This window comes from Mustela erminea, chromosome X, assembly GCF_009829155.1.
Source record: "Mustela erminea isolate mMusErm1 chromosome X, mMusErm1.Pri, whole genome shotgun sequence".
Lineage (NCBI taxonomy): Eukaryota > Metazoa > Chordata > Mammalia > Carnivora > Mustelidae > Mustela > Mustela erminea.
Window position 1 is genome coordinate 4,441,004 of NC_045635.1, and position 18,445 is coordinate 4,459,448.

Sequence of the window (18,445 nt, forward strand, 5' to 3'; positions counted from 1 at the left end):
TCTTCCAGCAGAGGTAACCCCTCTGAGATCACCAGAATGCGTCCTTATGTACCCACATGTGAACCACAGCTCTGCCCTTTTGCTGCAAGGGACCAGGACGGCACTGAACGAGTTTCTTGCTAACAAGTGCAGTGTGTTAATGGATTTGCATGATATACTTGTCATCAGCATTAAATGTAATGCTTGCGGTTTAAGGATCCACACACCTCCTTGCTGTTGGAAATGCAGCCTAAAGCAGTTTGTGATCAGCCCACAGGTTTGCTCTTGTTTCTTTTTCCCTTGTAAAAATCGCCTCCATCTCTGACTGTGGGAAAGGAACCATATACACAGCCGTCTTCCCAGGCTGGTGCTTTCCTTATGTTATCGAATCCCACTGGGATTTTTGCTTCTCCCAATGCATCCCTGCCTGTCTGCTGCAAGGATTGTTACCTACTGTTGTTGGAGGACTGCGTGGGCTCTTTCGGACCTTACCGTGTAAAGGATTTATCCGTAATCCTGTATCACAGAAGCTCCCATGGGTGAGCACTGAGAGAGCTGCACAGACACCTGATTGTGGGTCCTTTTGAGTTCAGAGGACATCCCGTGATAGAGACCTCCGTATCTCCGATAGATCAGAGGAGACACTGGCAAGGATCCGCTGGCTGATTAAGGTGGCTGACCCAACCATCTGGGCTCACATACTGTTCCACAAGATCACGAGGACATGGGAACGGAATTCTGGAATATTCCATATTTTTTAGCAGATAATTATTATTTCTTTTTAAAAAAATTTTTACTAAGTCTTTCATTTTAATTCCAAACCGGTACTCGTTTTTGTGCATTTCCGACGGGGGTGTAGGAGCAGGAACATTTTGCCTTCTTCCCTTCGTAGGTTCTTTTGGCCTTTCTATTAATGACGTTGGCGTAAGACCGATAAACAGAGAAAAATGTAATTTTATGCATATGTGCGGGGCTCCCAGATAGGCCATTGAAGCGTATGTACTATCCTGAGCTCAGGAGAAAGGGGTCAGGGTCTGGGGCTTCTCAGAAGAGGAAGGGAATTTGCAGGAAGAGCAGGTGCTTGCTGAGGGTCACAGAGAGAGATCCGAACACATAGGGCCCGGCCAAGCTCCCCGAGCCTCCCCCAGTCAGCCCAGACTCTGTGCTTCTCTCTGACGACCCCTGTCGTCCTGGACCAGCCCCTCTGTCTAAGTTCTCCCAGGCAGGGGAGGGGGGAGGTACAAGGCTCTTCCTGAATCTTTTGGGCTTTGAACGTCTTCAGCTCACAACAAAACACGTGCCCACGTGGCCCATTTGGGGAAGGCTCGTGCCGAACCCCCTCCGTGGAAATGGTAAGAGTAAACATCATTATTTTGCATCCAAGGGTTGAGTTTCTTAAGAGTCATTTTATTTTTATCAAAAACAACGTTTCAACCTTTTGCATCCCTGAAGAGTCCATACCAATGTATATACACATATATCCATATGCATACACATGCACACGTATACATATATACATGCATATACATGCATGTACATATACATACATATACACATATACACAAATAAACACACATGCAATGCACAGATATACATCTGCAAATACACACACACATACACAATGCACACCTACATAAGTGTGTGTGTGTGTATATATAGATATATATATATAGATAGATAGATAGATAGATATATATGAGGCACCCTCATGGGAATTTGGGAGGGTCATTTCCTGCAGCCTGGCGATATTCTCTGTCCTTTACCGCAAATTCTCCTTTGTATAATTGGTCATAAAATACTCAACGCAGCCATATATAAATAAAATAGAATGCTCTTTGCAGCCACAACGTGACGCTTGGTGGTACCACATGGCTGGGCCCCTCTTGTCACAGTGCTCTGTGAACGGATTTGGGGTCCAAGAGTACCGGACTAGCAGCTGTTCATTCCATCAGTCACTTGCCACACATCCTTGAGCTGGTGGTACCACCAGTCAGGTTGACTCTCCACGTCTGTACCATAGGAGTCATCCCAGAGCCTGCCATGCTGGTTGCTGGACGTGGAGGGTGGTCTCAAGTTGCTGGACATAGAGGGTGGTCTCCGGTTGCTGGACGTGGAGGGTGGTCTCCACTAGTTGGATGTGGAGCGTGGTCTCCGGTTGCTGGACGTGGGGGGTGCTCTCTGTAACAAGGTACCTAGCAGCTAATGATCTGATACAGACTGAAAAGTGCATGTTGTCGCTGTGATTTGCCCACTGGTCCCTGTCTATGCCCCATGTCTCCTTCTGATGCCTCTTGCTCTTGGTGTTGCTTTCCTCACTGGCAAATTTTGGTGGTACTTCCCAGTTGCTCTGAACTCCAGGGGACAGAGGGGCTCCCCTTCAGTGGGCTTGCCCGGTTGGGTCTGGAGGAGACGGCAGGACCATTACCACGTTTCCTGAGGAACTCCCCACCTCCCGGACCCAGCTGGGAGGGGTCCGATCTCAAGACCAGCTCCGCCTCATCAGAGTCATAGAGCACCTGCCTCTTAGCATTTCTCCGTGTCAGCCGGAACGCTCAGCCTTGCGAAGGAACCAAATACAGTTGAGGCAGCTGGAGGTTGGAGGTTGCAGCTGGAGGCTGCAGCTGGAGGTTGACCTGGACAATGAAGCGAAATGCTTTTCCAAAACTCAAACATCACAGGGTGTCATAGGCTCCTCAGACTCTGATTTTTACAATTCTCATGGAATGTTTTGCTTTGTGCGGATGCTTTCAGAGGTTTTACCCCTGTCCTCTCAAACCGGAAGACAATATGGAGTCAGTTCCAGGCAGACTTAGGGAGAAACCATCAGGTTTGGGGAACATAAATATTACAGGCGTTTAGACGTGGTAGGAGCGCTGGTGTTGTAGACACCGGTGTGCCGTAGACACAGGTGTGCGAACATCGAGCTCCTCGGTTGCATGTCAGGCGGTGAGGAATGTCACCAGCAATTTGGGGAACATCATGGCTGGGCTCCCTGTATGCGTCCCTCTTCCTGGTGTCCCGGAGCGTCAGCCGTCCCAGCAAAGGAGGCAGAGAAGTCAGTGGGAGCCGTGCGGGTTTCCCCGTGTCTGAACTGAGTGTTCCCCCGAGCTGTCTGAAGATTTCAGTTGTAAACAAAGAGGTTAAGACCTAATTTTTCAACTAGCTTTCATCATTAATGCTATGACACTACTATAATGAGCTTAGTTGTAGCATGTGTAGCTGAGTGTGTGGACATGTGCAGAGACCCGAGCGCCGTCTCCTGCGGCAGAGTCCGTAAAAACAGCGATTTGTTGAATAAGTAAAACGTGAATATTTATTTTAAAAGAATTGCAAGCAATTTCTTGCTTTTTGTTAAAGGACACTTGGCACACGACGTTGCATTAGAAAAATCACAATGTAAAGAGCCATTTAAATCTATAGAAACACCGACCTGTTTTAACACATATTCAGATAGGTTTTTGCTGTCCTGATGTCAGACGGTTTTTATGGTTTGAAAACAGGACATCTGTTTAGATAACCCTTTGTTAACCAAATTCATTAGTCAAGAAATTTATGACATATGGTTTAAATGGAATAAAATTGCCTTTGTTCTAAACAAATATGGCGTGTAATGTAGGGTTTTCTCTATTTTCAATCTGCCTTTTTCTCCATTGAGCAAAGACATCAGGAACATTTTTGTTGCCATGGTGAAGCTTCTGTTATGCAAGCGTCGTGTTAATTTTTCCTTAATGAACAAATTTAATGTAATTACATCTCCAGTTACTAAAATGTTCTTTTGTCTCTCTCTCCCTCCTAATAGCTCTGTTTTAGGAATACCTACTTCCTCCCGAAAGTGTTTTCATGCTTTTTTGCCAAATTAGGATTGTTCAGAAAAATAATTTAATTTTCGAAGGAGGGAAATTATGCTGTTTTTCAGAAGTTAATGTGCCATATTCGTGTTTTGGAGTAGAGCATTTTCATTTCTATTTTAAGTACTTTTATCAACTAACAGTGTTTTAATAGTTTGAAACATCTTTATAAATGCCCATGCTTGTGGGGAAAAAATAAGTTCTGGTTCCTTCAGACAGTAGTAGTTTCTATGCAGAGAGATTCTGAATGGCTATTCACAGACTGACATTTTCTAGCATTTTTCACTGGGGTAGGTGATCTTTGTCACCCGAGGTCTAGCTGTATCTACCGCGGGCACATTTTGGAGGTACAGTCAATGACAGAATGTCCCATCGAGGTAACCAAACCCAGCCATTCTGTGATTCACAAATTAATACTCTGTAGATACTTATAGTTATTAAAGGGCTTTGATCCTAATTTGATCCTAATTCTAATTTAAGAAACAGAAAAGGTCTACGCCTGAACTAAGCCTCTCAGTAAAATGCACAGAAACCTGGAATGGATTTTTCCAGTCATGGATCCTTATTGTGATAACGTCTCAGCGTGGGGCAGATGTTATCGTGAGCCCCAGACATTTTCTGTCTTCATTGTTCTCGCAAAGCTAATGGCCACCATGTCTTTCCGGAGAGCAAGGCTGACGTCTCATTGACCGCTCTCTCTCCCTCTGACGCCTTCTATCCGGTTAAGTACCTGCGTGTATAAATTGCATCTCAGATCAGTTCCCTCCCACATGCCCCCAGCTGGTCTGGGTAGCAGCACCTCTGTGGCATTGTGGCCCGGCATTCCGTCCCAACTCTGCCATGTCCATCCATCACAGAGCAGCAGAATGAAGGGGCACACACATAACCCCCAGATTAAATTCTGCGGTGTCTGCCCATCGTGTCCTGGGTGGGCTGACAATGCTGTGGTCCGTTTCTGACCCCTGCTCTTCCTTGAGGCTCTCTCCATCTCACAGTGAGGGTCTTGCATGGAGGAAGCACAGACCAAAGCAATGGCTTGCGGCTGTAGGAACGTTGTGCGTTCAGACATTCCCGGGGGCAGCACGAGAACAAGAATGTGGAGGGAAACCCATCACCTGAGTGGTTCTCTGCATAGTGGCTGCTCTGTTTTCCCTCTGTACCTTCAGAATAAAAGCAAAAATGCAACAATACAACGTTGATTTGGAAAAAAAAAAAAATGAACTTTGATTTTTATGTCCAGTAAAAGCCAGGTGGGCCAAAGTAAGTTTTGAAAGAGCTGAATTTGGGGTAGAACTTTAAGACTCTCATGGAGCCTGGATTTTGCTTCATTTAATCTCTGTCAACCGTATCCCTCTGGGCTGCCGTAAGTCCATTTTTCATTCCCGGTATTTTCAACTTCAGGTCGTAAAACAGAAATTCATTCTTCACATGGTTGGTGAGCGGAGCCGTGTGTCTTTAAATTACTTACATAAATTCTGACTGCTCATTGCTAATGAAGCCTGTTCTTAAAATAAGTTCAGCATGGCCTTTGAGCCCCTGCCATGGAGAGTCTTTGCAGGTCCTCATTAATGCAGTGGAATTTCCCATCCAAAGCTCTTGGCCTTTGTATTAGTTTCTGCTTCTGTGGAACAGGTGAGTGTAAAAGTCAGCAGCTCAAAGCAACATGTGTTTATTATTTCAGAGTGTCTGTGGGTCAAATCTGATACAATGTAGCTGGTGCATTGGGATCCAGGTGCTGTCCAGGGCAGTGGTCTCACCCGAAGGTTCCGTTCCCAAGCTCACTCCGGTGTTGTGGGCGGGATTCTGTTCCTTGTAGATGGTCACCATGGGGGTCTCATGTCCTTGCTGCCTGTTGGCTGCAGGCCTCCCTCAGTTCCTCGTCGTGGGGGAGGGGGATCTCTCCAACATAGAGTCTCACTTCATTGAAATCCAGCCAGAGCAGGAGGCTGCTGGCCAGATGGAGGTCGTGATGTAACTACAATGTCAGGTTCTATCCATTTTCCACATTCAGAACCAGGTTGTGAGTTTCTGCCACATCCGAGGGGACAGGATTATACAGATGAGGATACCTGAAGGCGGTCATCGGGGCCAGATAGTCGGCTGCCACAGTTTGCCTGAAAGTCTGTTGCTGTCCTTATTATGGTCTACACAGAGTTGTAATAGCAGCACCGTGATGACTACCACTGACAGCCGCTGGCCTGTAGTGATGAGCCCCTTACGCGTTTATAGCGCTAAGTGTATACTTTTATCTTCTCCATTGTATGCACAGGGTATTGTTAGGATTATCCCCGTTTTACACAAGAAAGTACCAACAGAGAGGCTGAATCATGACCCCGGGTTTCTTTGCCACCGGGCAGGGGGCCAGGACTGAAATGTCACATCACCTGCCAAAACCACATTTGTCACTCCAGTGCTTACTGGGGTGGGTGCTGTGATCCTGTGGATTCCCTACAGAATGGGGTCATTCTGTGACACGTGCAACCCTGAAACCTTCCGGAGGCCGTCATATACGTTATCCAGTTTTTGCCCCATAAGTGGGTTGAACTGGAATGGATTTGGTTGAACTGTCAGTGACTTTCTCATCCTCCATACAGGGGCTGTCTCCCACTGGATCATTTCAGAGACTTTTTCTTCTCTCTTTCTTCTCCTTGTAGGGAGGCGGGGAGATGTACTTCCTCCCTCACCCCCCAGCTTTATTGAGGTCTAAGGGACAAATGAAATTGTGTACATCTGTAATGGAAATGTGATGATTTCATATCTATATAGATTGTGAAATGATGACCACAAATCAGTTAGTTAACATACTCCTCGACTCACGTATTAGTCAGCATTTTGTGGTGTGTGGTGAGAATGTTTACAATCTACTGTCAAAGGGCGTAGCAAGTGTAGAGCCCAGAATCATTAACTGTAGTCACCGTGCTGTCCACCGGGTCCATAGGACATGGTCATCATTTAACAGAACACGTGTCCCTTTGGACCAGCTTCCCCAGTGTCTCTGCCCCCAACAAGCGTTCCGTTCAGTTCTTTCCCTTTTTCAAGGTTGCCCATTTGCTTTCATACTGCGTTTGTCTCTCTGCGTCTGGCCTAGTATCTTCCTGGTTCATCACGGTTCTCGCAAATGGCAGCATTTCCTTCTTTTCACGACTGAGTAATATTCCACCATCCATACAGAGACCACGTCTTCTTCATGCATCTGTTGGCCGATGCGGGGCTCGTTCCTGAGCCTTGGCCGTTGCGGACAGTGCAGAGAACACGGGAGTGCGGGGGTCTCCGAGATGGTGGTTGCCTGGAAACCCTTTATTTCCACCATGGGGGCTGACTCCCCGTGGCAGAGACAGGATCTCAGGGGACGGTGCGTGAGCCCGAGGCACAGGCAGCTTGTGCTTTGTGCCCAAGACCTCGGGGCTGGTGGCCTGGGTGGGACAAGACCCCTGACTCGTAACTCTCCGCACTCTGCTTCCCGACAAGCAGGAAGGAAAAGCCACCAAGGAGAGAATGGAGAGCAGCATTAGGGATAACCCAATGGCTTCAGTCAGAGCCACAAGTCCATGCGTTGCTTGTCTTTAGAGCAAGGGAGGGCTGGAGAGCAGAGTTTGATTTTTCCAGAAGGGAGGATGCTGGCTGGAGGGGAGAGATGCAGGAAGGGGGGCAGTGGAAGTAGGTATGGACAGAGAAGACGGTGTCGTTCCAGGCCACCAGCGTGTCAGGGGGCCGAGGACCCTGTCATTTGGGTTCCTAGAGGCAGCTGGAAGGTGAGCATTGGGAGACGGGTCTCCCCCGGTGAGCAGGGACGCTGGTGCCTGCACACACCGCAGAGACCCACAGGAGGCAGGTGAAGCCTGGGAAGGAAGCACGGCCAGGGCCCGACCTTCTCTTTGAAGGCCTTCCCAGGATTGCTGCGCACCTGCACGGGACTGGAAAGCTGCTGTGAGCGGTGGGGGCCTGGCCCGGCCGACGGGCGTCATCGGTGAGCGTTGAAGATAGGCCCGTGGGTGCAGAGGAGGAGTTCGCGGTGACTCGGGTGGGTGGCCGTTGCCACATCCTCCTGTAGACGCGGCCTGCTTGCGCGGGTGAGCAGGGAGGGTGGGGGGCAGGTGCAGGACGCAGACGGGAACTCGGCGGCTCTCCCTGGTGGCCGTTCTGCTGACGGGGTGCAGGTGAGCATTTTCTGGTGAGCAGCAGGCCCCAGAGCAAGGACTTCTCCCATCTCTGGCCTCGGTCCTGCCCAGGCTGGCCAGCCGTGTGCGTATCAGCGGTCAGCTAAGAACCAGTCCTCATTGATTTACAAGATAAACCAGTCGTAGTCATGCCGTACAGGTAAATCAATCGGGGGACGAGCACCTCCTCCCAGGACTTGTCCGTGTAGGTCACTAGGTACAGGACTAGCCAAAGTACGTACAGGGCCTGCGCCCACTCGCCAGGCTGTGGTTTCCAAGTTGAAAGTTATATCTCTTTACTCTGGGTATGAAGTGATGCGTGAAAGACAGAGGTGAAGCCGTGACCTCAGGGCTGTGGCTGTCGCCTTGTCGGGGCGGGAACTGTCCCCCCTTGCGTGCTTACGGGGACAGGACATTAGGGACATGCTCCTTTAGGTGCTGCCGGTATCGGTTAGGGATTTGCAAGGCGTCCAGTCCACACAGGGACCTCGGCCGTGCCCACTGTCTGCATCCCATGGGCATCCCTAGTGGGGTCATCCTCAAGCTGTCCTGTGTGGCGGTTCTCCTGGTGACAGACAGATGCTTGTCTTTGAATCCTCCTCTTACCTGTACAACCTTCCAGCCGTCTGACACGCACTGCCCCGTGCTTGTTAATCGCCTGTTCGGGGTAGTAGGAACGAGGCATGTTAATGCAGCAGAGAAAGAACGTCCGCACTTTGTCTCACGCAGCTTCCCTGGGTCCCCGTTTCCCCAGCCGCTGCCCCCGTGGGGCCCACGGCATGGTTGGGGATGAGAGCATCTTTCCCGGCTTCTGTACACACTAGTGGTCAGCGGTTTTTGCACCTTTGCTCAGAGATGGTCCGACCACATTTGCTCGGTTGCCGAGACGGCTTGGCGTCTGAGGGTATGTTCTGAGAGGAGGGTGTGCAGGCAACACGGCAGTGCCATACGACTGGAGACTGTGGTGTTGGGTCCCCACGGGGCAGAGCCCCGAGCTCCTCTCCAGCCAGGGAGCGGGGTAAAGAGCATCCCCACCAACCCGCGTCCTCACTCTGGCTCGGAATGGATGGGAGCACCGGCTTGGGGCTGAGAACCCCTGAGACGGACGGGGACAGAGTGCGGAGGGAGGCCGCGGATGCGTGGGAAGCCGACGTTCTCCCACAGAGCAGGGACTCTGATGCCAAGGAGGACAGGCTTCTGGGTCCCGCTGGAAGGTTGAACAAGGACCCTGACCCCCACCTGCTGTCCAAGAAGAGGGCAGAGCAGGGCCGGGTCAGCAGAAGACAGGAGGGGAGACCTCCCTGCCCGTGGACCGACAAGCCAGCAGGAAGAGCGGGCTTAGCGTCCCGAGACCCAGAGAACAGAAGCTCCAGGTGGTTCTGAAGGTGACGCAGGAAGGACAGTGGAGACCAGAGGACTGTTTGCACGTGTGCGCGGAAGACACTGGATTTCTCGGTGTCTGTCCGAAGGCTGTCGAGCGGGCAGGGTCACCGAGAAAGTGCCTCAGGAGACTCTGAGCTTTGGGTGCCAGACCCGGCTGGGGCCCAGGGAAACGAGGGGTCGGGACGAGGCGGGGAGCATCCACGTCCGTGTGGCGGAAGGAGGGCAGCCGGCTCCTCCCTTCACCGCAGGCCCGGAGTGCGGCCAGCCAGAGACACTTGTCCCCCTGCAGGAGATACGGGTGCTCCACAGGGCACAGGCCGGGGCAGGAGGCTGTGGGGTCCTGACCGTTCATCCTGCCCACACACACGCAGGCCTTTGATGCCCTTCCTGCGTCCTGCCCTGCAGAGGGATTAGACCCACAGGAGTCCTGGGATCCGAGCAGGGTGTCTACCCGGGGTGGGGATGACTCTGTGCTGTAGGACGGAGCTCTGAGGGCACACGCAGCACACAGTACGCCGGCTGCGTGTTCTCGGGGAGCGGGTTTCCCTCGATACCGTAACCAACAGGGACCGCTCCGGAGGCCTTAAACCCCAGTGATTCACGCATCCCAAAGTTCTGGAGGCAGGAAGTCTGCAGGGAGGCTTCTGGGGTTGAAATGAGCACGTCCGCTGGGACTTGCTGGATGCTGGCAAGGGCAATCGGCTTCCTTGTCTTCAGCGGCTTCTAGAAGCCCCCACACGCCTGGGCTCCTGGGTCCCCATCACGCCACCTTGCCCCTCACTTTGCTCATCGTGGACCCTCCCTTTGCTCCTGTGGCTGCCGGATGCCTCACTGCCTCCCGTCTGTGAGGACATTCAGGAGCGCGTTGGGCCCAGCTGGACTGTCCCGGCTTACCTCCCTGTCGCAAGATCTGGACTGCCATCCGCAGAGTCCCCTTCCCCGGGAAGGTCACGTGCTCATTATTAGCAAGGGTTAGGATGTGGGTGTCACCCCACGCGAGTGTGCGTTGTGATGACCATGTGGGTTCCCTACATTGGGGGCGTTTGCTCTGCCTGATGACCCAGCAGCTCTCACAGCCGTGCCTTGAGTTTGCAACTATTTACCCCGGTTTCCTTAAAAAAAGAGAAAAAAAAGTGTCATTTTACAAAAGAACTGGTTTGGGAGCACCTCTTAGTCTGTGGCTCAAATAGAGAGCTTTTACCTAAGCATGGAGCTGGCCTTCTAGAGAGACCTGACCCGTGATTGCGTTTGCATTTTTCCAAAGAGAGTGTATGTTTTGGCGTTGGGTATAAATGAGGGGTCATTTGTTTCCCGTCCTTGGAGAAATGAGGGGTCATTGGTTGCCCGTCCTTGGAGAAATGAGAGGTCACTGCTGTCCTTGGAGAAAGAAGTGCTTGTTTTGGAAACAAGGAGATGTGTCAGCATGTCTTTGGGGCACATGCTGTCCGGGGCGGACGGGTGGGAGGAAGGTCCCAGGAAAGGAGATGGTGGGCCACACGCAGGCGCCCTTCAATTCCCTCTGTCTTCTTGCCCTTTGCAGAAACATGAGGGTCCCTGTGCCACTGCTGCTGCTGCTCCTGTGGGAGGCCCACAGCCACGCGGCCTCGAGGCCCAACTTCGTCCTGCTGATGGCCGACGACCTTGGCATCGGAGATCCCGGTTGCTATGGCAACAAGACGCTCAGGTGCGCTGGCTGGCGGGGTTGCTGCGTGGACAGCGGGCGGTCCTCGCCGGCCGCAGCCACGAGGAATGTGAGCTCACACACACACACAGAGCGCAGAACGCCCACACGGGTCAGAACCCTTCAAGACACACGTCTTGAAGACAAGACACGTAGATCCATACCACTGGTGACGTTCACGGGTGACTTTATGTAGCTACGCACCGACAGTGGTGTTAGGAAGACGGGTAGGACTTGAGCTGTTTGCACAAGGTAAGCCCAGAAAGCTAGAAAGACCTTCACAAGGACTCTTTTTCACTCAGCCATGCTGGGCGGCTTTTCACCCGTCCTCCTTTGGTTCTTCCCGTTGCTTTAGATGTTTTAGGTAAGTCTCTCCATGGGGTACTCGCTTCACTGCAGTGGGCGTGTGGCCCCCGTCCCTGCTTGCCAGCTCCGAGTCTTGTTTTTACAATTACCAGCCACCCTGGCCTGGGACAGGTGGCCCAGGGACACACGCCAGGTTGGAAGACTGCACAACTTCTCAAGCAGCCGGGGTCATTATGGTAGGGGAGAATCACAACGGGCACAGGACTTAGGGACAGAGGGGGGCTTTCTGTGTCTCAGCTCCCTGCGTCACACCGCGTTGACGTCAGACGACGTGGAAGGGCCCCTTGATTTAAAAACAAAAGTCGGTCCTTGTCTCATAGGATAGTGGCATCAACGCTTGCATTTTCCCTTTATAATCATGGAGAGACGGTGACCTGAACGGCTTCTGAGCCTCGTGTTACCAACAATCAGTACAAGCGGAATGACACAAGGTTGGGGAAGTGGAGATCATTAGCTTTTCCTAGAATTTTCTTGTAAGATCTGTGAATCATCATCAGAATCGCATGATGCCGGGGGACGGATGCACCGGAGAGTCCCGCGGACGCGGGTGGCCTCACGCTGGCTCATCTTGTTTTCAACCTGGCGAGGCCGCTCGGAAGACTGTTACGTAGCATTGTGTCAGATCAAACAGAAAGCGGGCATCCGTTGTCCTTTTGAGGACGACATGGCCTGCAGATGTGGGTCGGTTCCGTGCTGAAGCTTTGCGTCAGCGGCTGCTTGTCGTGTTTGAAACGTGCCTTCACCTGCACCATTGGTTAGAGCTTGAAACACACGGACGAGGACAGATTCCAACGGACTGCTTACGTTTTCCTCCCCACGTGGGGCCTCGCGTTGTAAAACGTGTAGGTCTTACGTTTGGACGCTTTCTTATACCTCCGTTGCTACTAATTTGTTTTTTTTCTGAGCAGAGTCTTTGTCATTTCTTAAATTTTGTTTATGATTTTTTCACTTTATTTTTTATTGTACTGTTATTTAAAATTAATTAACATGTAGGATATTAATAGTTTCAAGGGTAGAATGTAGCAACTCATCAGTTGCGCACAACAGAATACTCATTGTATCACGTAAGCTCCGTAATGCCCATCACCTAGTTACCCCACCCCCACCCGCCTCCCCTCCAACAACCTGCAGTTTGTTTTTCCTAGAGTTAAGTGTCTGTCATGGTTGATCCTCTCTCTGATTTCATCTTATTTTGTTTTGCCTTCCCTTCCCCGACGTGCGTCTGTTTTGTTTCTTAAATTCCACCTTGGAATATTACTCAGCCATCAAAAAGAATGAAATCTTTTCCATATACAATGACATCACCGGAACCAGAGAGTATTATGCTAAGTGAAATCAGTCAGAGAAAGATAAATATCTTATGATTTTTAGGATCATACAGATTCCCAAATATCACTGAGATAATACGTGACCTTTCCGACGCAGGTGTTTTAATCCAAAAATTACAGTCAAGTTTTAATGTTCCATTTCTACCAGATCTCAAAAGAAAAAAAAAAAAAAGCATATACAATCACAGTGAAGAACTTATGCACCTGTCTTGTTCCATAACAGATTCCAGTTCCTTACTAATTTTATTTTTTGTTTTATATGGAATCAGCTCAGACCCCCAATGTAGTCAGATGTTTCTGTAGGCCAGTCTAGGCATGAGAAGGTTGAAGTCAGATACACAGATTCGGTCTTCTGTGCCTTCTAAGTCTCGTGACGGAAAGCAGGAGCACGGGGTAGGTGTGGGCTGTTAAATGCTTATGCTGAATTCATGGATGAGAGAGCAGGTGGACGTGAGCAGTGCAGGGAGATGACCTTCACCTTCAAGCTGTGTATCAGCAAGGGCTAGTCTGTGTGGGCCATGATGAACAGGATGTGTACTCCTGCCTCCATGCATCTGTGTCTAAGGGAGCAATTCGCCGTGTTGTCCCTTTATAATGGGGAGCTGCTGGGACAGGGTCTGTGTCCTACATATGGACCAGGCCCCCTCATGGGACAAGGTTGGCCGTAGGAGGCCCACGAGAATCCCGTCTCTGCCAGGAGCTAAAGGATGGAAGGTAGCCAGGTTGGCAGAGAGGCAGCGGCCGCGTTCCCAGTGGAGGATGTGGGCTGAGAGCTCAGCACAGCCGCAGAACGGAGAGAGGTTCATTCCTGAATGCCTAGCAAGAGTGGAATGACACCGGGACAGGATCAGCCGGTCCATTCCCAGAGCAGAGGCACCGGGATGACTTGTGCTGTGTCACCCTTCCTTTTGCGAGCTTCCCTGGATGATTGGGAGGTGATCCGTGATAAAAAGCACAGTGCAAACCGCATGTTTCAAGGTCGTCATGAATGACATGAGTCTTCTGTTTTAGGACGCCCAATATCGATCGGTTGGCTGAAGGAGGGGTGAAGCTCACCCACCACCTGGCCGCTTCACCCCTGTGCACACCAAGCAGGGCAGCCTTCATGACAGGCCGGTACCCCATCCGATCAGGTAACCCCCAGGCTCTGGGATGGCTGTGGTCCTCCTGGGGGCATCCCTGACCTCCTTCTTCAATGCATCGTTTCTTCTGTTTCAGGAATGGCGTCTGAGTCCCTCATGGGGGTGTTTATCTTCTCCGCCTCTTCTGGAGGACTTCCCACCAGTGAGATTACCTTTGCCAAGCTTCTCAAGAATCAAGGGTATTCGACAGCTCTGATAGGTATGGGCAGCTGAGGAGGGGGAGCCGAGGGCCTGGGCAGGGTGAGTGGGAGAGGGCATGATAACTGCCTTCGGAAGGATGACACCAGTGATAACAGTTTGCACAACTTCACATAAGGGGAGAAATGATTTCAGTTCTAAATCCAAATACAGCACCCCTGTCCAGGCTATTTGAAAGTAAAGATGGGTGTGTGTGTGTGTGTGTGTGTGTGTGTGTGTGTGTGTGTATGGTTACATAGACGATAGATAATGATAGATGGGTAGATGGGTGGACTGGTGGATGTATGGATAAATAGATAACATCAGTGATAGAGGGAGGAATGGATAGATCAGTAGATGAAATAGATGATGGATGGATCATGGGTAGATGGATAGATAGATAGATGGATGGTTGGATAATAAATGGATGGAGGGATGGAGGGGTGGATGATGGTTAAACAGATGAATGGGTGCATGGATGATGAATGAATGAATGGATGATGGATAGAGAGATGGATGATGGTTGGATGGATGGATGATGGGTGGATGGATGGATGGATGGATACATGGTGAGTGGATGATGGATGAATGATGGATGGATGGATGGATGGATAGATGGATGGATAGATGGATGGTTGGATAGATGGATGGTTGGATAGATGGATGGTTGGATGGATGGATAATGGATGGATGGATGGATGGATACATGGTGAGTGGATGATGGATGAATGATGGATGGATGATGGTTAAACAGATGAATGGGTGCATGGATGATGAATGGATGAATGGATGATAGATGGAGAGATGGATGGATGAATGATGGATGGATGAATGATGGATGGATGAATTGATGGATGATGGTTGGATGAATGGATGGATGGATGATGGTTGGATGGATGGACGATGGTTAAATGCATGGATGGATGCATGCATGATGGATAGATACATGAGGAATGGATGATGGATCCTGATGAGTGGTTGGATGGATGTTGGGTGAATGGATGGTTGACAGATGGTTGGATGGTTGGATGATGGATGGATGGATGATGGATGATGGATGGTTGGATACATGTTGAATGGATGGATGGATGGATGGATGATGGGTGTTGGATGATGGATGGATGGATGGATGTGTGAATGGACAGATGGATGGATGGATGGGTAGATGGTTGGATAGATGGATGGACGGATGGATGATGGAGGGATGGATGATGGTTGGGTGGATGATGGATGGATGGATGGATGGATGATGGGTTGATGAATGGATGATGGGTGGATGGATGGATGATGGACGGATGGATGGATACATGGATGGATGGATGATGGATAGATGATGGTTGGATGATGGTTGGATGGATGGATGGATGGATGGATGATGGATGGTTGGATACATGGTGAATGGATGGATGATGGGTGTTGGATGATGGATGGATGGATGTGTGAATGGACAGATGGATGGATGGATGGACAGATAGATGGTTGGATAGATGGATGGATGGATGGATAATGGATGGATGGATGATGGTTAAATGCATGGATGGATGCATGCATGATGGGTAGATACATGAGGAATGGATGATGGATCCTGATGAGTGGTTGGATCAATGTTAGGTGAATGGATGGTTGACGGATGGTTGGATGGTTGGATGGATGGATACTGAATGGATGAATGGATGAATAATGAGTGGATGGATGGACGATGGATACCTGGAGAGGTGATGGGTGGATGGTTGGATGGTAGATGGATGGATGGATGGATGGATGGATGGGTGATGGGTAGTTGGATAAATAGTTAGAAGGATAGATGAGACAGATGATAGCTAATAGATTGATTAATAGATAATTATGCATGCCATGCCTCATACATACAAAACTACATACACGCACAGTGCTATTGAACATTTTATTTTATATATTAATACTAAAACTACCAGACTTTGTTTCAGTTGACATTCTCATTGGCTTTATTCAATGGATACGAACGATCCAGTCTCCCTTTTTACTTGATAAACATAGGTCCACATGGGACAACAGACGAATCCTTAAATCTCTCAAAGCAGCAACATGACCGTGCTCTTTCCTCTCCTCTTGTCATAAAACCATCGTGTTTTTCTTTTGTGAGGCACTCTCTAATCTAGTGCTATAATCAACATTTTATAAGAACTGTACATAGATGTTTAAAATAATTGCTGAGTTACGAGTGTGACTCCGTTATGCTTCAGGGGTAGTGTTTTGGGAAAGTATTCATTTCCCCTTTTAATATTCAAGGGACAAATCCAAGTTGGTTCTGCAACTTTAATTTTAAGGAAAGGTCTTTAAAAAACACTTGTGTTTTTCTAGGTATTTTTGTCACCTGCCCATTCACTATGTCAGGTGTTGGTCTTTTGTTTTATTTTGTTATGTTCAGCACAGAATTGGTAGTTGTTTTCTGGCCGAGTGAGTCAATGCCCTGTTGTGCGTGGAGAAGGAACAGAAGCACGGTGGGGTTCTACAGAACAGGAGCTGGGCTAGTCCGTGTACAGAGCGACCCTGTGTTCCCTCGTGTGGGAAGCCGAAGCTGATACTCACGTGGGGGTGTTTGCCGGGTCTGAACGTATCATGCGTTTGTCTTCTCAGGCAAGTGGCACCTTGGGACAAACTGTCACCACAAGACAGATTTTTGTCACCATCCCTTGAGCCACGGCTTTGACTATTTCCACGGGATCCCCGTGACCAACCTGCGAGACTGCAAGCCGGGGGAAGGCAGCGTCTTCACCGGGGGCATCCGGGTGGTGGTGTTCATCCCCGTGCAGATTATCGCCGTCACTCTCCTCACCCTGGCGGTGCTCAGGTTCCTGGGGCTGGTGCACGTGCCCGTCGGGGTCTTTGTCTTCCTCCTCTGCCTCGCCGCCATGATCCTCGGCCTTCTGGTGTGCTTCCTGCATTACTTCCGGCCCCTGAACTGCTTCCTGATGAGGAACCGCGAGATCACCCAGCAGCCCTTGTCCTACGACAACCTCACGCAGAGGCTGACGGCCGACGCGGCCCAGTTCATGCGACGGTGGGTATCGCCTTTTCTCCGGATGCTGCCTGTTGCCGCGCGGTGCTTGGTGATCTCCGCGGCAGCTGGAGACTCCGGGGTGGCTTCTCTGTGCATGCTGTAGAGGTGGCAGCCAGGCTCTCAGAGGGAGGGGTGCGCCCCGTGGAATGGCCCGTGCAAGGAAGCGCGATGCCGTGGACTCTCACCCAAGTGGCTCTGCCACGGGTCCCTCATGTCCTCTGCTTCTGAAACCATGCCAGAAATGTCTCCTAGCCGATCCACACCCGTCACTCTTGGAGTGAGCATTGTGTAAAGATCTGTGTTGTCCTTGAGACAGAAATGATGTAGGGAAGTCTGAAAGGGTCTGTGCAAATTTCTGAGCAGCACAGCCGTGTGAGCGGCCTGGCCGGGGCCGGGATCTCGTTTGGGTGTGTGACGACCCGCTGAGTGCACAGGGTCGAGGGTTGCCGTCGGCTAAGGAAGTAACCCTCCACGGAGGGGGGTGGTGTCCGTCCCAAGGAGAGACTATGTCAGGAGCCCCTGCTATTGAAGGCAGACCAGACTCTGGTGTTCTCTTTGGAACGCTGGTGTGTGTGGCCACTTGGCACGTACATGCTGAGAGCGTGTGTGGCTCGGGTCCCCAGCGCGGGTCCCAGCTAAAGGGCAGGAGGAAGGACGTGATGCTGTTCTGGACAGAAGGAGGAGGATTTTAGGCTGGCGGTCACGCTCCTGGCCGATCTGGTCATCACGGGCACGTGGAGGTACTGCTGAGTTACTGGTGCCTTCGAGAGCCTGAGTAACCGTTGGCCCACACAGCCGGAGTAGGGACTGCCTAGGCTTTGTGTTAGCACGACCTAGAGGCGGTGACAGCCTGCAGATCACCAGTCTCACGTCCTGCCCTTCCTACTGTGGAGCGCTCGGGCAAGGCCGCACGCTCCCTGAGCGCATCTGAACCCCGTGTCTCCTAGGACGCTTGGAGAAGTAGCTTGGGCGCTGTGGGGTTTTTGCCACCAAAGCCACAGCTGTCATCATGCCTGTCGCTTTTTCTACAAGGAGACGCTGGCTTGTGATCAGAGGCAAGTCTTAGAAGTGTATGAGGTACACAGTCGATACCGTCATCGGGTCTGGCGTACGCAGAGTGTTCCTAGAAACAAGGTTCTCCTCGTTGCTTCCTGGTACGGGGGTCGCTTCTGAAACGTTCCCTCTTCCTGGGCTGAGTGTTCACTTTCAAAAACCCTCTGGCAGTGACAGTAAATTAGTATCGTCGCTCAGCAGTGGGGCACGGTCCGCGTGGATGACAAGGCTGTCAGCTTGTGGGTTAACTCGCCGGGTTTTAGGAGCCAGCGAACGGCCATTCCCGGGTAG

At 50.7% G+C, this 18,445-nt stretch overlaps 1 protein-coding gene across 3 annotated transcripts in view; it reads left to right on the plus strand.

The window, feature by feature from the left end:
* The window catches only part of STS (steroid sulfatase), a 138,989-nt gene that overhangs the window by 56,479 nt on the left and 64,065 nt on the right, over nt 1–18,445 (plus strand). For all 3 annotated transcript variants that reach the window (XM_032329501.1, XM_032329502.1, XM_032329504.1), the window contains exons 2-5: nt 10,908–11,051; nt 13,754–13,875; nt 13,961–14,083; nt 16,678–17,101. In XM_032329501.1, coding sequence (XP_032185392.1) covers nt 10,908–11,051; nt 13,754–13,875; nt 13,961–14,083; nt 16,678–17,101 — 813 coding nt within the window. The remainder of the gene's footprint in view (nt 1–10,907; nt 11,052–13,753; nt 13,876–13,960; nt 14,084–16,677; nt 17,102–18,445) is intronic.